Here is a 23701-nt window from a genome sequence, read left to right as displayed (position 1 = left end):
TTAATGGCTATTTTCTTTCTTTCTTTCTTTTTTTTTTTAATTGAAGTGTAGTTGATTTACAGTGTTGTACCAGTCTCTGCCGTACGGCACAGTGACTCGGTTACACACACAGATGTTCTTTTTTTATATTCTTTTCCATCGTGGTCTATCACAGGGTATTGAGTGTGTGACTATTTTCTTTTTCTTTTTTTACTTCTACCAACTTTATTTGCCAGGTGTCAGCCATTCAGGTTTCTAAACCAACAGACTTCTTTTCATATTTATATTTTTATAATTATGAAATATTTCAGATATAGACAAAATAAAAATAATATATTTGACATCCCTATACCCACAACCAGGCTTTACCAAATTTAACTTCTGCCACAATTATTTCAGTTAAAAAAAAAACCCTAAACAAAAACTCTCCCTTTCAGGCTGCTAACTCCTGTTTTCCGGTTCTGGAATATTTTTGCTTAGGTGATTTTGTTTGTTTGTTTTGTTTTTGTTTTTCATTGCTCTAGACATTTTATTTTATTTATTTTTTAAAAAATTTATTGAAGTATAGTTGATTTACAATGTTGCGTTAATTTCTACTGTACAGCAGAGTGATTCAGTTACGCATATATATGTATATACGTTCTTTTTCATGTTCTTTTCCATTAGGAAGAGGGTTCCCTCCTCTCCCGTGGATGATTTTGATGATGATTTCCAAGTGTCAGTTTTCCCTTTTTGGGATTCTGTTTGACTATCAGACCTAATGGATTATCCTTCTAATTTTCTGTTTTTACCCTTTTTAAAAAATATATTTATTTCATTTATTTATTTATTTTTAAATTTTGGCCACATCGGGTCTTAGTTGTGGCACGTGGGACGTTGAGGCACGCGGGATCTCTTGTTGAGGCGCGTGGGCTTAGTTGCCCCACGGCATGTGGGATCTTAGTTCCCCGACCAGGGGTCAAACCCGTGTCCCCTGCCTTGGAAGGTGGATTCTTTACCACTGGACCACCAGGGAAGTCCCTGTTTTTACCCTTTTTGTTCTCTGTTCTGGGACATGTCTTTAACCTTATCTTCTAACCTGTGCTTTCAAGTGATGACACCCTGTTTTTAGTTTCCATGAGCCTTTTTGGTCTGTGAACATCCCATCGGTCCACTGTTGCAATATCTACTCTGCTCTTTCTGATAAATGATCATTTTTTGAATTTCTTTCCTAGACGGTCTGCTTTAGGCTTTTGCTATTTTGCTATAGTTTGGTTCTGTTTTTCCTATTTGAAGCTTTCCTCAAGCGACTGGTGACTTTCAGCTTTTTGCTGTGTTGCAGCCAGGGCGATAAACAGCGTCTGGAGTGGTAGCTGCATGTTGGGTGTGTGCTGACTGGCCTCCACCATGGCGCGGAAGCCCCCCTTTTGTGCTGGTTGGTCCCCTAGAGGCCAGATCTCCACCTTCCTGCCTGCAGGCCCAGGGGTTCCAGGAGTCCTCATGGCCCCCGGGGTTTCTGCCCTAGCCTCGCGTCCCCGAGTCCCCTCTGCTGTCCTTGGGTGCTGTCTGGCCTCTGCCGGTTCTCTCCACACGGCTCTCGGTCTGCACTGAGGTGGCACGACTTTCTGTTTGCCAGCTTCCCGAAGTGGTCAGCGGTTTCCTGTGCAGGCTTTGTTTTGAGAACAGAACTAAGGGGAGGTAAAAGATGGAGCTAAGAGACAGCCTCGCTTTTGTGTCAGGGATTCTGGGGAGGAGGACAAAGTCGGCCACGAATAACCAGCCTGTTTTCTGTTCTTCAGGTCCAGACAGTCGGGCAGAAATACTGCGATTACGCAGACGGTTTCTAAAGGACCGAGAAAAACTGAGTTTGATTTATGCCAGGAAAGGTGTTGCTGAGCAAAAGCGAGAGAAGGTTTGTATCTGTTTCTAGCATTTGATCAGAAGTAGCTGTTTTCTGTCAGAGGACGTGGGCCGAGGACACAGGCTCCCTGTCGGCTAGAGGTCTTAGAGCCCGACTGTGGCGGCAGCCCGCTGGGGGTCCCCTGAGCTGCTCCGGTCCGCCCTCCCCTCGGGGGCTGCTCTCTCTGGACAGACGGGCTTTCTCCACGTGGTGGAGATGGGACCGCCCATCCCCCTGGGGTCCCGCCTCCCAGCTTCAGCCTCTCTCGACGCCGAGGCCGGAGCCCTGACCCAGCTCGGGACCAAGAAGCTGTTGGGAGCAGGGGGTGCACTGCTGGAGGTGCCACGGGGGTGGGCGAGGAGGACGGCCGGTGCTGAGCTGCCCGCTGCAGCCACACGTGTGGCACGAACCGGTGGCTGGACGTTCCTCAGAATGTGGATGTGACGGGAGAGTGTGTGTAGCCCTGGCTCCAGTGTGAGTTACAGATCAGTGATGATGACCAGCTGTTACAGGTCCAGATTGTGAGTGAAAACCCTGTCTTGTTCTAACTCAGCTTAAACCCTCAACCACTTAACTTCCAAATTTGAGCGTGAGGTGGTCGAATGGTTCCCCTGGATCTCCTGTGGAAAGAAAACGTGCTTTTCGTCTCCCTCTCGTCCCTGTAACTATGACAACCAATACAACTAATGCAACACTTCAGGCCTCTCGCCAGCCCCATTCCACTGGAGGCGTTTGAGCTGCGAGCCCCGAGTTCAGCCTGAATCCTGCCTGGGCTTCCTGGGGAGCCAGGAGCGGGCTTGGGGGCAGAGGCACCGGGCTGATCCCCGAGGGTCTCAGGGGGAGGGCGGGGATGGCCCGCGCTTGGTGTTGGGCACGCTCGCCAGCTGGGGGCGCTGGGGGCGTGTCACCTGAGTGCTTGCTGGCAGAGCTGTGGTCCGGTGCGTACAGCAGACAGAAGGCAGGGGCAGCGCCGGAAACTAACCAGGAGATGAGCACGCTGGGGAGCCTGTTAAAGAGGCCAGGGTGGGGGGCTCCGCAGAGACGGTCCCTGCGGAGGGAGCGGCTGCGGAGGTGCATTCCCGGCAGCGTCGCACGGGCCCCGCATGGGGAGAGCAGGGCCGGCGGGGTGGGGCTCATCGCGAGGTTTGTCCTAAGAGCAACAAAACAGAAACGCAGCTTCTCGTTTATGGCTTTAAAAAGTTTTAAATCAAGTTCTCTGATTTCAGAGAAACTCAGATTTCTTTGTAATAAATATTTAAATAATCTTCGCTGCTCATCTGACAGTGGTTTTTGTTGCGGATTTTTCATTTGCCAGACTGGTAAAGCGTAGTGACTAAACCGTCTTGGTTAGAAATTGTCATTGATTCACTTTTTTTTTGAAAGAGTTTTTTGATGAGGACCATTTTTAAAGTCTTTATTGAATTCGTTACAATATTGCTTCTGTTTTATGTTTTGGTTTTTTGGCCATGAGGCATGTGGGACCAGGGATCGAACCCGCACCCCCTGCATTGGAAGGCAAAGTCTTAACCGCTGGACCGCCAGGGAAGTCCCTGATTCACTTTTCTGTTAGCGGTGGGCGCTGACAGTTTCATAGCTCACACGCTACTGGTATTCTTAACTGAGAATTCTAATCCTCCTCCATTGCTAATGACCCTAGGAGATGAAGAGTGAGTTAAAAATGAAGCACGAGGCCCACGTCGTCCTGTACAGAAGTTACCGTCGTGGAGACCTTCCCGACATCCAGATTCCGCACAGCAGCCTGATCACCCCCATGCAGGCTGTGGCCCAGGTCGGTGCTGGAACCCTCCTCGTGCTCGCAGGGCTGCCTCTGTGCAGGGCAGAGGTGCTGGTTTGTCCCACACGGTGGGCTCAGTGAAGGGCCTTGTCCTGAGTCGTGGCTCTGCCGCTTCCTGGCTCCGTGAGACCCTGACACAGGGTCCCATCGAGACACTTTGCTCTGGGCCCAGTGTCTCTGTGTGCCAGTCACACACTGAGTCTGTTTTTCTCACCAGTAATGTCAGTGGGAATGAAACTGTGTGTAAGTTGCTAAGTCACTTAAATCATTGATTATACGAAATCCTCTTTTGGGGGAGGATCAAGAGAGTGTCAGTGGGATCAGTGTCCTTCTCTGGTAATTCTCTTACTAGCTGAGGACTGGGAATATTTTTCTCAGTCATTAGGGGATAAGTGTATTGGGAGTGAATGAAGTTTTCTCGCTGAATTCTCTGACAAAAACAGGATATTTATCCCTTGAAAGTCTGATTAAGGTTTCTTTGATTTTAATTGAAGTAATGTTTAAAATCGAAGGGTACCGTATATATCGTGTAATATATGATTATGCTAGGTACTGAAACATGATGCCTTATATTTTACTGCACTTAAGTGGCAGTACTAATGTTGATTATAGTAATAGATTCTGTCTGTGTAGCCCATTACTGCTTGGTAAGATTTTTACTTAATCTAAATAATTATAGAGTGACAAGAATTTGCAAAAATAGCCCAAGTCCCGTGTCCCCTCCCCCAGCTTCCCTCCGTGGGGACGGCTCACGTCACCGGAGCACCTGAGTGAGCCCCCAGTGTGCTGACCAGATCGCAGATGCGCGAGTCCTACCACTTCCCCTGCAGCACTGTTGTGTGTGTGTGTGAGATTCTGGGCCGCTTGTCCCACCTGCAGATTCACGTGTAGAGGAAGGAATTGGTACACAAGAGTCAGTGGGTGTAGACGTGGAAGCCCCCTGACAGACTAAGTGGACCCCACGTAGCAGAGTGAGAGGCCCACCTGGCAGTAACCGTCTCCGTGGAGTGTAACGACGGGCGATATTTATTTTCTTCTTGTTTCCTGATGCGTATTTTCTAAAATTTTATATAAGAAACATTATGACTTTTTATAAGACAAATACATTACCTAAAATAAAGTAATGAACAACATAAAATAAAGAAAAATCAAATTATACTTTTTATTCAGACACAGCTTTTATCAAACAAAATAATTTAAAAATTTTATTTATTCTTGCTATCGTGCCTTCATTTTAAAAATGTAGACGCTGCCTGCCGGGAGCCGTTCTCGGCACTGGGGTCTGTGCCTGGGGACAGCGGGAGGGACGGGCTGTGTCCGTCAGCCTGGCCACTCACCATGCGGGACGGAGGCGGCTCCTGCTGGCGCCAAGGGATTAAATGGCCACGGTGACGGGGCTCTGGCCTGTCGTCTAAGCTCAGGGCCATTTTCCAATGTCTCCAGGCTGCTGTCAGTCCCCAGGGACGGCCCTGTGTCCCCCTGGCCTGGGGCAGGGACCCGCAGGCTCAGACTCACGCAGGACTTGAGCCAGCTTCTGAGTCTGTATCTCTGGGTCCGGAATCCGTGCCATCGTGCCTCTTATGAGACATGTGTCAAACAGATGTGTTGGGTTAAGTTCCGAGTCCTCCCCGTCGACGGCTGCGGCTGTCGGCGTGGAGTTGGGACGTGCGGTGGCCGCGTGGGCAGCGGTTTGTGTGTTCGGGCTCGGCTCCGGTGCTGTGGGTGAGTCACCTGGGCTGTCCTCCTCCGGAATGTTCTACAGAGGGATCCGCTCATCGCGAAGCAGCTCTTCAGCAGCCTGTGCTCCGGGATCCTCAAGGAGCTGGACAAGCACAGGACCGCGTCTGAGAGGCGTGGCGCCACCCAGAAGCTGCTGCAGGACTTCACTCACTTGCTCAGCACCACCGTCCTCTTCTTCCCGCCGTTCGTGTCCTGCATCCAGGTGAGGCCGCACGCGCACCGTCTCCCGCCCTTCACACGCCGGCGAAATCTAGCGACTCCGTTGGCTTCTCAGTTGAAACGAGGGTTTTAACAGAGCAGATGTCCTGTGATGGGGCCGCTTCTTCCCAGACGGTTAGACGCAATTTATTTGTATTAAAAAAGAAAAAAACTTACATATGACGGAATAACGAAATCAAACTTGATGTAAAATTGTTCAGGTCTTGAACCCGCCAGTCCCCTCGGTGCTCTGCTTACGGCTGCGCGTCGAGCGGCACCCAGCCCTCCTGCCGGCCTCTCGGGGACGTGGATGCCGCCCGTGCCTGGCTGTGGGCAGGGGACGGAGGCAGAGGCGGGCTCGGGTCAGGCGGTAAACAGGCAGAGGCGGAAGGGCACGGGGGCCGAGGGATGCAGAAGCCTGGGGCGGTGCAGGCTGAGGAGAGGCAGGTCGGCAGGCCGCCTCTCGGCCGGGGTGGGCTGTGCGCCATCACGGGCACTGCGAGGCCGCCCTCAGAGAAGGCTTCGAAGGCTGTGCTCTTCGAGCAGAGAACTAGTGTAGACGTGCTTTTGTAAGCACTGAACACACTTACTGGAAGATTACTCTTTCATGTAAGAAATGTTTTCTTTGCCATTCAAACCATGGATCGTTACAAAAGTCCCTAATAGAAAATCCTTTGGATTCATCTCAGTATTTTTGTAACTAGTTACCTCCCTGGAGTAATTTAAAAATTACATTCTTCAGTGTTATTTATCAGTAGCTTTGGTTTGCAGACTGATTGGGTAATAATTCCTGGAGATGAAGTACTTAGTATTCTTACTTGTACTTTTTTGATGTAGCGTGAAGCTGTTAATACAGTTTCTTTTTATATACTCTATTTTTATTGGTTCATAATTTACCAGTAGAATTCCTCCATTGGTTTTCTCCTGGTGATGCCAAAGACAAGGCTTGAGAAATTATATTGAATCAGCCAGTATTTCAAAATAAGTTTCTCTTTACATTGTATCCCAAAGTGATTTTTTTTTTTAAAGATTTAATTTTATTTATTTTTGGCTGCGTTGGGTCTTCGTTGCTGCACGCAGGCTTTCTCTAGTTGCGGCGAGCGGGGAGCTACTCTTGGTTGAGGTGCGCGGGCTTCTCATTGCGGTGGCTTCTCTTGTTGCGGAGCACGGGCTCTAGGTGCGCGGGCTTCAGTAGTTGTGGCGCGTGGGCTCAGTAGTTGTGGCGCGCAGGCTCTAGAGTGCAGGCTCAGTAGTTGTGGCATGCAGGCTTCTCATTGCAGTGACTTCTCTTGTTGCAGAGCACAGGCTGTAGGCGTGCAGGCTTCAGTAGTTGCAGCACGCAGGCCCTAGAGCACACAGGCTTCAGTAGTTGCGGCTCATGGGCTCTAGAGCACAGGCTCAGTAGTTGTGGCGCACGGGCTTAGTTGCTCCGCGGCATGTGGGATCTTCTCGGACCAGGGCTCGAACCCGTGTCCCCTGCATTGGCAGGCGGATTCTTAACCACTGCGCCACCAGGGAAGTCCTGCTATGTTGTTAATGGAAATAGAATTTTATTTGGATTTTCTTTCCTGTACCACTAGTTCCTGCTAAGATTGACAAACATTTTTGTTTGTTTGCTTGCTTTGGAGAATCTGTGTTCTTCCAAGACCCCTGGTGTTGAGTGCAAGTTGGCTCGGTGGTAGCTGGTCAGTCTCAGTGAGGGTTCCGGGCCCAGCAGCTTGGTGGGGCGGGGGGTGGGGGTGCCCTTCCAGGTGTCCGTGCAGACGCAGGTCTTCTCTTGTCATGAGATGCTGTCCTACTAGTCATACTGTTCTCTATATTGGTTTGGGGCTCATTTTCGTTATTTTTGCGTATACAGAACTCTCAAATTGAGAGTTACAAAGTAAAGGTCAACATGATAATTCCCGAAGCCCTCCATTCCGTGTTGCTGAGCACGTGAGCCCCCGGATGGGGAGACGTGGGGAGGCTGCCGGGTAGTAGGGGCGAGCGCACCTACTCTGCAGTGACTGGGTGTGAGATCTTTGTGTCTCAGATGCTTTCCTCGTCTCCTCAGGGTATACGTTCCGGGAAACTGCGGTTGTGGTCTGGACATACAGCAAGTGTGTACAACCCTCACTGTCCACTAGTGGTTTTGTTGCTTTAAATTAATCCTGGATTGGAAGTGTACAGTAAGAAGAGATCATTTCCTCCTCTGAGCAAGTGGGGGGAAGCTTAACAGAATCACCCAGAGGAGCGTGTGGTTTCACGACCGCGAACCTCAGACCTCTGTGCTCAGCAGAGCGAGGTGCTTGCTGGCAGAGGTGTCTGGGGAGCCGCGGGCTAGAGGGCCGCCGTGTCTGTCTTCACAGGAGGTCAGCTGCCGACACGCCGACCTGCTGAGCCTGGACCCGGCCGTGGTCAGCAGCGCCGGCCTGGCGGGCCTGCAGCAGCCGGGGGCCATCCACCTGCTGGAGGAAGCGCTGCTGCACCTGCTGCCCCCGGAGCCGCCCGCCAAGCGCGCTCGGGGCAGGCCCGGCCTCCCTGCCGCCGTCGGCAGATGGATGGAGCTCGCCAGGTGAGCCCGGGCCCCGACCCCGCTGGGGCCGAGGCCGATACATCTGGTACAGTTACTTTGTGTATTTGGGAAAAACAAATTCTGTTTCGGTTACGTGAGGCTTTATCATAAGAAGGCCAGTGCCTAATTCTGAGGATGCTGGATTCGGGTGAAATTTGGCTTGCGCTTCTTTTCTGTAACACTGGTTTTTAGATCTTCAGGTTGTGGGCGTAAGAGTGGAAGTGAGAGTGGGGGTTCTTGCCTTGCCGCTGTTGTGTGGTCGCTCCTGTCTCTCTGAACTGAGCGCCGTGGTGGGTAGCGAGGCGCTGCGTCGGGTGCCGAGAGCGGCACAGCGCAGGTTAGACCCCGCCAGCGGCACGGGCGGCACCCTGGGTGGGAGGAAGGGCCTCTGCGGGGGCTGCTTCTGCCCACGGGCGGCCTTACCCTCTTGTGTCTGGCGTGGCCATGGGCAGTAGTGACGCCTTGTGCGCTTGGGAGTTTCAGGGGGCAGAGTCTCGGGTCTTGGGTGTTGTCTGGATAAATAAAGCACACAGCTTTTAAGGGCCTAAACTTTTAAACATTTTTTTTTCTAGCTTTATTAATGCTTCCTCACACTTTTTATATTATGTTTGTGCATTCCTTTCAAACAGAATTTTTTTAAATATTTATTTATTTTTAATTGTTCATTTGGCTGTGCCGGGTCTTCGTTGTGGTGTGCGGGATCTTTAGTTGTGGCATGCGAACTCTTAGTTGCGGCATGCATGTGGGATCTAGTTCCCGGACCAGGGATCGAATCTGGGCCCCGTGCGTTGGGAGTGCGGGGTCTTTGCCACTGGGCCACCAGGGAAGTCCCACGTCATTGTTTTGACCACGGTACAGCGTATGTGGTCCAGGGACCGGGGGCCAGTGTAGGGTGGACCTGAGGCTGGTGTGTTTTCTGAATTCCTGGAAAATGCTTGTAGCTTCGTCTCCTCTTGGACTCCTGGGCTGTGGGCTATTTTCCCACCTCCCTACCTCTGCCTCTGATTTGTTACCTTTAACTCCCCATGAGCAGGGCAGTAAGAGAGCTATAGCTATTAGATTTTTTTGGTCTAAATTTGGAGTCAGTGGGCTCTGAAAGAGACCCCGTGGGGCTTTTTTGGTGTAATAAACACATGAAATTTCATACCCAGGGAAGCAGCAAATGCAGGAAGACCCGGAGGGAAGTGGTCCTCAGCTCGGTGGTCAGGCGACTGCAGGGTTAGGAAGAGAGGACATTTGATTTGTGTGGAGGCTCAAAAGGTGGGAAGAAGTCTCTAGGGAGAAGGGAACGCACTTACTGAACACTTGAGACTACCTTAAAGGGGGAGCTTGGCTGATGGACCAGCAGGTTTGTGTTAACGTCAGAGATGAATGCTCTAGCCCGTGTTCAGGCTGTCAGTAGAATCGAGAAGGCCGTAGAACGTGGAGTAAAACGTGGCATCTCTAGGACCAGGACTAATTTACCTGCTTTGGGGTTCTTGACTACATTCCAAATTTTAGGGCTAGACAAGGATTCCAAATAGGTTACCACAGATAAGAGCAGTGTCTCAGCAATGAATTAACACAGAACAGCCTCATTTAATGAGTCAGCTTACGCATTGTAAACCTATAATTTTCAGATTTTACTTTAAATGCGCTGTAGAATAACTTCTGCCTTCTGTATGGCTAAAGTAGTAAAACTTAATGGCAACTTCAAAATTTTTAAGATTTTATATTTTTACCAAACAAGAATAACATATCTTTTTTGGTTAATTATAATGTATGACATCTTGATTTAATATTTCATTAGAGTAAAGACTTTAAAAATACTGGGGCATTCATTGATTTGGACTTTTTTTTTTTTTTTGGTTTGTTTTATAGGCTGTACAGGTCGATTGGAGAGTATGACACCCTCCGTGGTATTTTCAGCAGTGAGATAGGAACAAAGCAGGTCACACAGGACGCGTTATTAGCAGAAGCGAGAAGTGATTATTCTGAAGCTGCACGGCTGTATAACGAGGTAAAGTTGATCTCTAGCGAGTATGTTAGTTGCTTAAACACTTTTGTTCTCTGAATGGAAAAATAGTTAGCTTTAGAATTTAGAGCTTCAAATATTTCAGCTTTATTCCTTAGAATTTACACAAAGTAGTATCAGAAAATGGTTTCATAATAACCGAATGTGAGCTAAGTATTGTTGTTATCTCTTACTCTTTTTAAGAAAACATCACTGAATAAAAGAAAGTATTCCAAGTACGATAAAATTGTAAGATGTTACTTCAGTATCTGGTATTATTATGTAATTTATATTTGAGTAGATTGTTTTCATTCAGTAAGTAAAAAATTTATAAAGAGGTAGGTAAGAGTTGGTTTTGGGAAGATGACTGAAGTTCAGGTTTGTGTTTGAGCTACCAGTGGCCGAGTGTGGATGTGTAGCAGGTACATACTTGGAGTTCAGGTCTGTGGCCTGTGCGAGAGATCCAGGTGGTGGAATCTTCTGCAATTTTCTGTAAATGTCTTATTTTCTAATTTTCATTCTAAGAACTCTGTAAGTAGTAAATAATCTACAGTATTTACATCAAATTATGGGTCATTTAAAGTCTTCAGCTTATTCACTGTCTTCATTGTTAAGTTTCCCAGAGAAGTGGTTCCCTCTTGGCTGGGGTTTTTAATACTCATTTGACTGTTAGATTCCACTCAAGTTACTGTTTTCCCTTTTTTCTCCCCTTGTCATAAATCTGAAAATGGTTGTTCTTAGTACGAATGTTACACAACCTACAGTGCAAATGTTTTCATCTGTACTGTTCCCAACTTTGTAAAATCATCTTACCAGGCCCTCAATAAACAAGAGTGGGCAGACGGTGAGCCCACGGAAGCCGAGAAGGACTTTTGGGAGCTTGCATCCCTCGAGTGTTACAACCAGCTTGCCGAATGGAAATCGCTGGCGTACTGCTCCACGGCCGGTGCTGACGGCGAGGGCGCCCCAGATCTCAGCAGGATGTGGAGTGAGCCCTTCTATCAGGTGTGTGGAGTCATTTCTGAGGTCACGGAAATAAGTGTTTTAGATGGTCAGGTGTGCTCTCATTAGGCAGGTTGTTTAAAAGTGTTCAAAAACAGGGCAGTAGTTGTGCAGCATTAGGGTGTTTATACGACCTGACACCCCCCAAACTGCATAATGTTGTTAAACCGCTCACCGCTTTTAGCTCAACCTTTCAGAATAAGCGGATGCCTTTAAAAATGAGCGTCAGCATCCCTGGTGTGACCACCGGGAGAACATTTCCTGCTGTGTCTGCGCGGCGTTGCAGTCTCACTGGGCCCGCCTGGCCCGTCCGCACTGCTGTCCTCGGCCGTGCCTGGAAGTCCCTCACTTTGTACCAGACGTCCAGTTGTCTTTCAGCTACAAGTAGTTCCCATTTTCTGTAGACCGTGTTCTTATGTATTTTGTGGTTATAAAATGAGCCATTTTAGATGAACTTGTTTTAAAATTTGTAGCCGTAGGTGCTTTAAAATTTGAAGCATTAAGCACCATCACTTTGGCACCTGGACCTATAAAATGACACCAGAGATGCCATGGTGATGAGATTCTCGCTCCTCAGGAGACCTGCCTGCCACACATGATCCGCAGCAGGCTCAAGTCCCTGCTCCGTGGGGAGGGCGACCAGGCCCTGCTGACCTTCGTGGACGAGGCGGTGACCTCGGAGCTGCGGAGGGCCCTGCTCGAGCTCCGCTACAGCCAGGAGCTGAGTCTCCTCTACCTCCTGCAAGATGACGTCGACAGGGCCGAGTATTACATCAGAAACTGCATTCAGATGTTTTTGCAGGTAATATGACATCCCAGCCGGGAATGTGCCATCTCTGTGACCTTTTCTGACATCGGTAAACTCCCGGGTGAGAATCACAGCAGCAGGTTCCCCCGACCGACCGCGTGACGGGCCCACCCTCCTCGCGTCCTGGTTCCCCTGAGGCCTGTGCACACCGGCCTTGGTCCTGGGGCCTTTTAGTCCCTTTCTCTGTTTTAGAAAGTTCCACGTTTTGTGTCCCCTTGGGTTTTCTTTCTCTCACTGTGGACGAGCACCTGAGAGCAGGCCCCGCCAGCCCCGGCTCTGTGTTCTTCCCTTGGTGTCGGCTCGTTCTGTTGTTAAAGCCGTGCCTTGTGTAGAGTCTGTAAACATTTGTCGTTGCCATATATGGATCTTCACTGTCTTTATTCTACTTTTCAAATGTGTTTGAGGTTGAGTAGTACACTTGAAGTTTATCGAAGAAGAAAAATTGGCTTCTGTAATTGGCAGTTTTACATTATAGGATGTTGTGATTTTTAAGAACTGGTGGCAAATAGAGGCAACGGTACCCAATTGTATTGCTTTTATTGATTTTGTTGAACTGAAATGCAATTGAAAACCTAAATTAAAAAAGAAAATTAGACCATTTGTTAATTGCTCCTCTGACCTAATTGTTAACCACTCTGAGACGTCATGTGTAACTGATGCGTTTATAGGGTAGCTGCTGTTTCATGTTGAGAACTGTGTTAAAATCTAATGCAGTGAATTGACTTGTAACCAGTGCTAACTAACTTCTTTCCAGAATTATTCTAGTATTGATGTCCTTTTACACAGAAGTAGACTCACCAAATTGCAGTCTGTGCAGACTTTCATAGAAATTCAGGAGTTCATCAGCTTTATTAGCAAACAAGGTAATGTTCAATTTATACCTACCGTTTTTTTCTTTTATAATTGCGGAAGAGTTTCGGCTTTTGATCTTTTTGCCTAGTGACAGTACATGTTTCTTACTGTATGGGTTAGAAACTGCCTTGAGTTTATTCTACAAATGTATATATTTGGGATTGTTGAAGTAAGTGTTCAACATGGTCAAGCGCGATTCTGGGCACTGGAGAAGCTTCCAAGGAGTAGTGGTCTGACACGTGGCACCCGCAGAGGCAGAGGCAGGTCCAGGGCCCCATGAGAAACTGGGGTGACAGCACCTGGCCGGCAGGACCCCGAGTTGGGCGTGGTCGGAAGAGAGGGGCTCGCAGAAGGCAGGCCTGACCCTGAGGTGCCAGAGCTTCTGTCCTGGGTGCCAGCTGGTAAGGTGAGGCCGAGGGCGGCAATGCCCGGACCTGGAAGGCCTTTCTGCCGCCGACGAGTAGGTTTTATCCTGGTGCTGATGGGAGGCCACCCAGAGTCAGAGGTAACGTCTTGACTGTAAATCTGAATTTCAGTTTTGTAGGCTTTTCGGAGTACTAATAAGAATTGGTATTCAGAACTATCTACCTACCTGTTCTCTGTTTTAAATTTGGAGAATGATGTTTCAAGTACATATTATTAATGATGTATTATCCCAGGAGCTATGTTGATCTCTTTTCTCTATATTACCTAGTTTTTATAACAGCCTTATGAGATGTAGATCCTTTCTCCCCGTTTTATAGGGCATCAGAGATTAAATAACTTGCCTAAGCTAATACATGAAGGATCCAGATTTTGAGCTCAGGGCTGTGATTTAAGCTGAAAGAAAACCAAAGCTTTAAACATTAGCAGTGTGAAATTTAAGTTTCATGAGGATTATCATGAATCCCTTTTCCGAAGCCCTCGAGGCCAGGTCGTTTGGGGGCTATCACCGGCAACCTTGTGTGCATACTGGGTTGGGCCTTGTGTGCAGTGGCCCGTCAGCCCACGACTGATGGCTGTCCACCGCCTGGGTGGGTGTCCCCACGAGTGGCGTAAACAGACTGTAAGTTGCCCTGTGATGATTCAGATCAGATTTTGCAAACAGGAAAATTGGCTGCAACTCTGTGAAAAACATGTCAGTTTTCAGTGCTTTTTAGATTTTGGAATCGTGGATGGAGGATTGTGGACCTGTGCTAAATGTAAAAATTGTGTATGTTTATTTCCTCATCTTCCCTCTATGGCCCGAAGAAATTGAGTTTTAATGCCAGAATATTTAAAATATGGTAGCTTTTGCTCCTGTTGTGAAAGATAAGACAAAACATTTAAATTTGGACAAGAAATTTGACAGCTGCGCTTTGTAAGGTGGTCTGGTCACTGAGCCGTGGACATAGTCACACTCTGATATTATTTTTAGGCAATATGTCATCTCACCTTCCCCTTAAGAGGCTTCTAAAAACCTGGACAAGTAGATATCCGGATGCTAAGATGGACCCCATGAACGTCTGGGATGACGTCATCACGAATCGGTGAGATGTTGAGCCTTCTGAGTTGAATGTGGATTCTTTTTTGAAGTTGCCAGAATAGCTTTTCTCCCAAACTGTGGTTTAGACAAATGTGGGGTCTGAGCCTCGTGGGCCAATTTCCACTGAGGTTGTTCTGACAGTACTCTCCGTGCGTCTTTGTCCCCTGGTCCATTCCGTGCTGGGCGGTGAGAGAAGGCAGGGGTGTCCCCTCTGCTCCTGTCTCAGGGCTGAATGTGGGCGAGTGACATGGCAGCAAAGAAGATACTGCTTAACAACTTCTTCTTATTCTGTTATTATAACCTGGATTTTTGACACTCCCACCTCCTACCTCCCAGCTCTGTTACGTGCTGTATTCATCACTTCGCCGGGTCTGAGATTCTTTTCCTCACCTGTAACGGCCCTGGGTAATCCTAGGCAGGTATTAACCATATGTGTCGGAGAAGAGGTAATAGAGCCAGAGCGGTTGTGAGTTATTTTATTCAAAAACACACAGTCAGTAGGACTGAAGGACTGTGACCCCATGTTTGGCATTCTTGCTGTTGGACCCTGTTTCCTCTGATACTACAGCTTTTTAAAATTTTACTTTTTATACTTTTTATTTTTCAAACTTCTTTTACTTTTTATTTTGAGACAATTTCTTACTTATAAGAAAGGTTACAAGAAAAGTAGAACTCTCCTGTGTACCTTTTACCCAGGTACACTTTTTTTTTTTTTTTTAAACATTTTTTAACATGTTGCTGCGTTAGCATTTTTTTCTTTCTCTCCACATACATATATTTATTTTCGGAACCGTTTGAGGGTAAGTTGCATACGTCTATTTCTTTACCTCTGTTTGTATCGGTGTACCTTTCCTAAGAAAAAGAGTATATTCTTAGAACCACAGTACAGTAGTAACTTCTCTGTTTTCATTTTAATCTACAGCCTCAATTTCAGTTTTGTCCGTTGTCCCATTAACGTCCTTTAAGGCAATTTGTCTTTTAAGACAGGATCCAGTGCAGAGTCATGTACACATTTAGTTGATGTATCTTTTTGGTCTCCCCTAATCTGGAACAGTTCCTCAGCCATCTTTCATGACACTGACACTTCTGAGGAATTCTCTTCTGTTTGGGTTTGGCTGTGTATCCTCGCGATTATCTTCAGGTGAAATACCCATAGCCAGAATACCACTTAAGTGGAGTATTGGTCCTGTGGTCTCACGTCTGGAAGCACAGAGTGTCCACCTGCCTTTCACTGGTGGTAGCAGTGTTGATCGCCTGGTTAATACTGTGTCTGGTCTTTCTGGTGTACAAGGCCTGTTTTTTCCTCTGCAGCTAACAAGCAACGTGGGAGGTACTTTGAGACATGCCTGTGTCCTGCTTCTGACGAGACCTACTCCTCCGTGTTCTGTGTCTGTGGTGACTTTAGCCCACACCAGCCTTGTGCCGGGTCTTACTTGCGGCAGGTGGGCTCCTTAGTTGTGGCTCACCGGCTCCTTAGTTGCAGCATGCATGTGGGATCTAGTTCCCTGACCAGGGATCAAACCTGAGCCCCCTGCATTGGGAGCACGGGGTCTTAACCATTGTGCCACCAGGGAAGTCCCTCCAGGCTCATCTTGCAAAATTATCCTCCTGTGTTTCCTTCTAGACATGTTGTAGTTTTAGTTCTTACATTTAGGTCTATGATCCAGTGGAAGGTAATTCTTGTAGATGGTATGAGGTAGGAATACATGTTCACTTTTTCCATATGGGTATCTAGTTGTCTAGTCCCATTTGTTCAGAAGTCTTACTTTGTATCACTGAATTGCCTCGGCACCTTTTCTGAAAATCAGTGACGGTTATGTCTGTGGGTCTGTTTTTGAATGCTCTGTTCTGTTCCTTGATTTATATGCATATCTTTTCACAATATCAAACTGTCTTCATTACTGATGCGTTATAGTAAGTCTTAAATCAGATAGGGTGAGTTCTCCAACTTTGTTTTATGAAAACTGCTTTGTTTATTTTAGGTTGCTTACATTTATATATACATTTTAGTATCTGCTTATCAATTTCTACCAGAGAAAAAAGAAAAAAAGAAGAACAGAGTTTGGGATTTTGTTGACTCTAGATCAACTTTGGGAATTGCTGTCTTAACAGTGTAGAGTTCTCCAATTCACGAATGTGGTATGTCTCTCTGTTTATTTAGGTCCTCTTTAATTTCAAAGATTTGTATTTTTTCCATCTGGAGATCTTAGCTGTCTTTTGTTAGATTTGCTCCTAAGTATGTATGGTTTTTTCAGCACTGTTGTAAACGGAGGGTTTTTTTTCATTGTATTTTCTGGTTATTTGCTGTTCATATACTGATTTTCTGAAAGTTTTGTTTTATCATGAATGGTGTTGAATTTTGTCAAATGCTTTTTCTGCATCTATTTAATTGGTCGTGTTGTTTTTCTGCTTTATTGTGTGTGTGTCTATTAGGTCCATTTTGTCTATAGTATTGTTCAAATCTGCTATTTCCTTACTGATTTTCTGTCTGGATGATCTGTCCATTGTTGACAGTGGTATTAAAACCCCCAACTATTATTGTATTGCTGTTTATTTCTCCTTTTAGTTCTATTAGTATTTGCTTTATATACTTAGGTGCTTCATTGTTGGGTGCATAAATATTTACAATCGTTGTATTTTCTTGACAGATTGGCAATTGGCCCCTTTATCATCATGTAATGACCTTCCTTGTATCTTTTTACCATTGTTAGCTTAAAATCTATTTTGTTTGGTATAGTATAGCTACCCCTGCTTTTTTAGGTTACCATTTGCTTGAAATATCTCTCCCACCCTTGACTCTTGTCAGTGTGTCTTCAGAGCGAAAGTGAGTGTATTGTAGGCAGCATATCGTTGGAGATCTTTTTTTTTTTTTTTCCGGCCGTGCCTCCTGGCTTGTGGGATCTTTGTTCCCTGACCAGGGATTGAATCTGGGCTACGGCAGTGAAAGTGCCAGGGGTCCTAACCACTGGACCGCGAGGTAACTCCCTGGATCTTGTTTTTTTTAATCGCTTGGAGAATCTAAACCATTTACATTTGAAGTAATTATCAGTAGGTAAGGCTTACTGTTGCCATTTTGTTAATTGTTCTCTGACAGTTTTGTGGGTTCATTACCCCTTGTTGCTTATCCTGTTCTCTTTTTGTGTGATTTGATGGATGACTTTTTGTTTGGTGTGCTTTGACTTCTTTATCGTGATCTTTTGTGTAACTACTACAGTTTTTTCCTTTGTGTTTACCACAAGGTTTACATAAACTATCTTGTAACACCTGATTTTAAGCTGATAACAACTTAACTGTGATAACATTCTTAAACTTTATGCTTTTGTGTCCTCATCCCTCTTACATTTTAGGTTATTGATGTTACAGTTTACATATTTTTATATCATGCATCCAATACCAGATTATTGAAGTTATGGTTATATTTAATACATTTGTTTTTTAAGTTTTAAACTGGAGTTGTCAGTGAATTACATACCACCACTGCCATATTAGAGAATTTGACTTTGGTTTTATGTTACCATTACCAGTGAGTTATATACTAACTTCGTATGTTTCTGTGATGTTAATTAGCATCACAGTTCTGCTAGAAGAACTCCCTTTAGCTTTCTTGTAAGGCAGGCAGGTCTAGTAATGGACTCCCTCAGCTTTTGTTTATCTCTTCTTCATTTCTGAAGGAGAGCTTTGCCAGATACAGTATTCTTGGTTGACAGTTCTTTTTTTCTTTCAATATTTTGAATGTATCACCCCATTCTCTCCTGTCCTGAAATGTTTCTTTTGAGGACTTTGCCTATAGTCTTACTGGGTGGGGGGTGGGAGGGTTCCCTTGTGTGACGTGTCGCCTTTCTCTTGCTGCTTCCAAAAGTCTTTGTCTTGGACTTTGGACACTTCAGTTGTAATGTGTCTCGGTGTACCCCTGTTTGGATTCAACCTACTTGGGCTCTTTTTTTTTCCCCTCCAAATATTTATTTATTTATTTGGTTGCACCGGGTCTTAGTTGCAGCAGGTGGGCTCCTTAGTTGCGGCAGGCAGGCTTCTTAGTTGCAGCTCGAGAGCTCCTTAGTTGCAGCACGTGGGCTCCTCAGTTGTGGCTCGCGGGCTCCTTAGTTGTGGCACGCGAACTCTTAATTGCCGCATGCATGTGGGACCTAGTTCCCTGACCAGGGATCGAACCCCGGCCTCCTGCATTGTTGGGGTCTTTTGGGAGTCAAGGATCTGGGTGTCCATTTCTCTCCTCAGGTAAGGGAAGTTTTCAACCATTATTGCTTTAAATGTACTTTGTCTTTTTCTTTATCTCTTCTCCTTCTGGGATTTTTATAATGGGTGTGTTGTTTCTCTTATGCTCTGCTACACTCTTTTTCATTCTGTTTTCTTTTGCTCCCCTGACTGGATAATTTCATTGAATCTGCCACATGGTCGAATCTGCTTTTGAAGCTCTCTGTTGAATTCTTCAGTTCCAGGATTTCTGTTTTTGTTTTTTTTTGATGGTTTTTGTGTTTTTGTTAAACTTCTCATTTTGTTCGTGCATTGTTTTCCTAATTTCACTTAGTTGTCTGTGCTTTCTTGTAGTTCACTAACTTCTTTAAGTGGATTATTCTGAATTCTTGCCCGACCGTTCACAGATCTCCATTTCTTTAGGGTCCGGTATGGAGCTTTAGTAGTTTCCTTTGGCGGCATCATGGTTAGCTGATTTTTCGTGATCCTTGGTTCATTATGTTGGTATCTACGCATCTGAGTAAATGGTCTTGTTCAGACTTTGCAGAGATAGTCTTTCACCAGTCAGCTCAGCCTGGGGCTCTGGACGTGTCAGCTGGTAGCTTCCTTGGGCAGGTGGGGCCTGCTGTTGTGTATTTGGGGTGAGGCTGCTGCCTGAGCTCTGAGGTTGGGGGTCGGGGTGCCGCTGGCCCAGGACAGCTGGGTAGGACTGGGGTCCTGCCGCAGCGCAGCTGTAGGATGGCTCTGTGTTGCCTGCATTCTCTGTTCAGGCTTCCTAGGTGGTCGGGACTGGGTGCCATGCTCAGCAGTAGGTGGGGTACTGCCCCGGGGGGTCGGGGGAGGCAGCCAAGCTGGCCCAGGGCCAGCATAACTCATCGCCTGGGGACCCAGATCAGTCGAGACCACACAGCGAATTCCCTGGCTAGGCAGGCCACCGGTTTGACTCTGCAGATGGGAAGGGAGGGGCTCCAGCACCACTGTGCACTGGGCTGTGGGATTTCCCACGTGCTCTGGTGAGGCTCCCCGGCTAGGTGAGCTGAAGGCTCTTCGGCAAGTTGGTTTCCCTGCCCTGCCCGTGCGCGAGGGGCCACCACGCAGGCCCCCGGCTGGCCAGGCTCTTGTTTGGGAACCAAATGGAACAGAACCGTGAGCCAAGCTCCCTGGCCTGCTGGGCCAGTGTCCCGGCTCTGTCCACCGGCAGGCGCTCTGACCACGTGCTGCTGTGAGCAGGGTTTCCCAGTCAGGTGGGTAGGGCTGTGAATTAGCTCCCTGCCCAGGCAGAGGGCAGAACACGCTCCAGGCCAGCAAGGCTTGTTGTTTGGGTCCTGAATCGGGCAGACGCGCGTCCTGCCCAGCTCCCTGGTCAGACTGGGCCGCCGTGTCGGCTCAGGCACGCGAAGCCACTGGTTAGGATTTCTGCTCGGGCTCTGCTGGGACTGCCTGGCAGGATCCCAGCCCTGGTAGCTGTAAGCCCCACCCTGTCTTCTGTCATACCCTGAGCCCCGCGACGCCTGGGAGGTGAGACCCACTGGAGAAACCGCAGGCTCGGGGGCCCTGGTGGTGGCCCCAGTGCGGCTGCTTCTCGCACCCTTCCAGTGGGGTCCCTCGCAGTCCCCGGGGTGTGGGGCTGTTTACGCCTCATCCCCGTGTTGTGGGGTTTTCCCAGTGCTGTCTTGTCCTTGAATGTTGTTGGTTGGTTTTCCTGTGAGGGGGACCGAGGTCGAGAACGACCTGTGTCACGATCTGGATGATGTCACTCATCTTTGCTGTTTGTGGTGTGGTGACATCACTTGTCTTTGCTGTGTTCATGATGTAATATGTTGCTTTTTTAAAAAAATTTATTTATTTTTGGCTGTGTTGGGTCTTTGTTGCTGCGCGCAGGCTTTCTCTAGTTGCGGCGAGCAGGGGCTACTCTTTGTTGCGGTGCACGGGCTTCTCATTGTGGTGGCTTCTCTTGTTGCAGAGCACGGGCTCTAGGCGCGCAGGCTTCAGTAGTTGTGGCTCGCGGGCTCAGTAGTTGCGGCTCGCGGGCTCTAGAGCGCAGGCTCAGTAGTTGTGGCGCACGGTTTTTGATCCATGAAATAGTTAGAAGTGAGTTTTCTGTGTCTCTTATTTATTGATTTCTGAATTAACTCCTTGTGGTTATAAACACACACTGTATGGTTTCAGCCTTTTTAAATTTATTGAGACTTTTTTTATGACCAAGCGTATGGTCTACTTTAGTAAATATACCATGCGCACTTGAAAATCCTGTATATTCTGCAGTTCTTGGACATAATGTTTATAATTTTCATTTAGATTGAGGTGGTCAATTGTGTTTTTCAGATCTTCCATGTCTTTGGTGATTTTTTTGTTTAGTTCCATCTGCTGCTGAGATTGGGATTTCAAAACCTCCTGCTGTGATTGTGGAACTGTCTGTTTTGCCTTTTAATTCTGTTTTTACTCATTGTATTTTGAACTGAGTTATTAGGCACATACATGTTGATAATTGCTGTGTCTTCCTGATGAAATGTGCATTTTAGCTTATGTTGCAGTAAAGACATATTGACATGTGTGTACTTCATATATGTATATATATATATGAAGTAACAGTGAAAATATTAACAGATAATATATTTTTGCTTTAAATAGTCTAACATGATTCGGAACTTACAAGGAACAGTCTTTCATATACTCACCATTTCTTTTCTTTCTTTCCTTCTTTCTCTCTCTCTCTTTCTTTTTTCCTTTCCTTTCCTTTTTTTTTGGTGGGGGGCCATGCCGCATGGCACGTGGGATCTCAGTTCCCCGACCAGGATGGAACGCGCACCCCCTGCAGTGGAAGGTGGAGTCTTAACCCCTGGACCCCCAGGGACGTCCCTGCACTCACCAGTTTTGATGCTCATCATTTGTTCCTAAAGATCCAAGTTTTCCTCTCATATTTCCCTTCAGCTGAAGATTTTCCTTTCGCAGTTCTTGGAATTCAGGTCTGCCTGTGATGAATTCTCTTGCTTTTCCTTTGTCTGAGGTGTCTTCATTTCACTTCATTCCTGAAGAATATTTTCTCAGGGTATAGAATACTGGGGGATCATTTGTCCTCTATGTTTCCGAAGGGAAAGTCATGCTTGTTCATATGGTTGTTCCCCAATATGTAATGTGTCATATTTGGGGGCTGGTGTCAAGATTTTTTTTTTTTTTATTGTTGGTTATCAGCAGTTTAATTATGATGTGTCTATGTATGGTTTTCTTTGAATTTATCCAGTTTGAGCTTCACCAGGCTTCTTGAATCTGTACATATATGTCACCAAATTTGGGAAATTTTCTGTTATTGTTTTTTCAAGTATTTTTTTTGCCCCAGTTTTTCTCTGTTTGTGGGATGCCAATTACACATGTATTAGACCTTTTGACATTGTCCCACAGGTTCACTTTTATTCAATCTTTTTTCTCTTTATTCTTCAGATTAGATCATTTCTATTGATCTGTCTTCAAACTCACTGTTGTTTCCTCTTTTAAGTCTGTCTAGTGAATGTTTTATTTCGGGTACTTTTCAGTAAAATTTCTATTTGGCTCTTTCTACACTCCCTCTCTGCTGAGATACCTACTTTTTCGTTTATTCCATGTGTATTTTTCTTGACCTCTTAGAGGTAGTTAAAATAGCTGTTTAAAGGTCCTTGTGTGACCTTTGCAACCTGTCGGTCGTCTCAGAGTCGACATCTGCTTACTGTCCTTTTCACTGAAAACAGGCACATTTTCTTGGTTCTTTGGATTTCAGTGAATTTTGGCTTGTGTCCTAGAAAGTGTGCAGACTGAGCTCCTTTACAGCTCCCAGGGGACGTGGGCTGTTCTGCCCCTGCAGCAGCCAGCCCCTTAGACTTGCACCTGGGCTCTCGCTTTCTGCTGGCTCAGGTCTCAGTTCAGCTCCCAAGTCAGTCCTGCACACGCGCCTGTCGCGGGGTGGCCGCGGCCCACGCTGCTTCCTGTGCAGAGCTAGAGGCTCCCTTCTCCGCTCTGTCCCCTGCAGGGTGCCCTCTGCAGCCTTTGGTTCCTCCAGGCACAGTACAACAGGGCTTGCTTCTTTCAGAGTCTTCGTACTCAGGCTGCCACACTCCACGTCGTGGTTGTCCTTGTGGCAGAACTGGGAGAAGACAGAGAAAAGCAGGACACTCACCGCAGTGGCAGAACCTTCTCCTGGTTTCCGTGTCCTTGAAGGCGGCCGTCTTTTACTTACCCTCAGACCCCTGGGTGGTTGTGATTGCATGCTACCCCGTTTCTAGCCGTCACCAGCAGAAGGGCGGCTGCGGCGCCTCCTGCGGCCTCACCAGAGCCAGGGCTCTGTCACTTTTACCAAGATAGCTCTTTCCGGGCTCCTTCCTCCGAGGGCTGACACAGGAGCATGCCGGGTACCACCTTTGTGTCACCTGTGCCCTCCCTCTGGGACGTCGTGGCTACTCTGCCGCCTGGAGTGGAGTGCACTCTTCTCGGTGGTGATGGCATGTCCTCCTCACCTGCTGCCCCCCCTTCTGGGAGCCCAGGCCCTCATTCACGCCGTCACAGGGTGACGTTCCTGTTCTCCAGGTGTTTACCCAGCACCCAGGGTCCACCACCTTCTCTTGTTTAGCTCTTGGGAAGGGGGCACTTGTGTGGTGGTCATGGGGTCAGGAGCACAGGAGCAGATCTGTGGCTGGGGAGGCTGCATGTTGGGAAAAACTGAAAAAAATAAGCAAGAGAGATGTGAGACTTGCTAGTTTATCTGGTCACAGTGTTTCTAAGAAAATTGAAATTAGTCCGCAGATGCACAGAAAGTTAGTTGATTATTAATTGGGGTGAATTTTGTATGTTCAGGTCCTTTGTCCTTGTTACTGACAATGAAAATAATGAAAGTAAAATCATGGGAACCAAGTCAAATATGTAAATTATGATACAAATAAGAATAACCTTCTGACCGTACACGTGATACAGCCACTGTTCTCAGTGGTTATAGCCTGTCTGCTGCTATGTGATGAAGACCTTAGATTTGGAGATAAAAGGAGAAAAATGGTTTTGACTCAACACGGGGTGTGCTGTCCATTTGTTAAGAGAGCAGGTTGTGAGTGTTAATACTTTACTTTGTGGAGGCGGAAGCAGTAGATGCTGTCGGGAAAATTGTGTTGAAATATCCTCAGTGATCTTCCAAGAGCTGGTTAATTAAAATGGGGGTTAAGTCCAGTTC

At 46.9% G+C, this 23701-nt stretch overlaps 1 protein-coding gene across 2 annotated transcripts in view; it reads left to right on the top strand.

Moving 5' to 3' along the window:
- Positions 1-23701, top strand: part of PRKDC (protein kinase, DNA-activated, catalytic subunit) — a 155220-nt gene that overhangs the window by 106620 nt on the left and 24899 nt on the right. For both annotated transcript variants that reach the window (XM_061172006.1, XM_061172005.1), the window contains 9 exons: positions 1758-1870; positions 3516-3647; positions 5416-5595; positions 7940-8145; positions 10006-10144; positions 10955-11143; positions 11718-11942; positions 12703-12811; positions 14197-14308. In XM_061172006.1, coding sequence (XP_061027989.1) covers positions 1758-1870; positions 3516-3647; positions 5416-5595; positions 7940-8145; positions 10006-10144; positions 10955-11143; positions 11718-11942; positions 12703-12811; positions 14197-14308 — 1405 coding nt within the window. The remainder of the gene's footprint in view (positions 1-1757; positions 1871-3515; positions 3648-5415; positions 5596-7939; positions 8146-10005; positions 10145-10954; positions 11144-11717; positions 11943-12702; positions 12812-14196; positions 14309-23701) is intronic.

The sequence above is a fragment of the Eubalaena glacialis genome, chromosome 17 (assembly GCF_028564815.1).
Source record: "Eubalaena glacialis isolate mEubGla1 chromosome 17, mEubGla1.1.hap2.+ XY, whole genome shotgun sequence".
Classification (NCBI taxonomy): domain Eukaryota; kingdom Metazoa; phylum Chordata; class Mammalia; order Artiodactyla; family Balaenidae; genus Eubalaena; species Eubalaena glacialis.
Note: the sequence above shows the minus strand (reverse complement) of the source record. Positions and strands in the feature narration are given on the sequence as shown.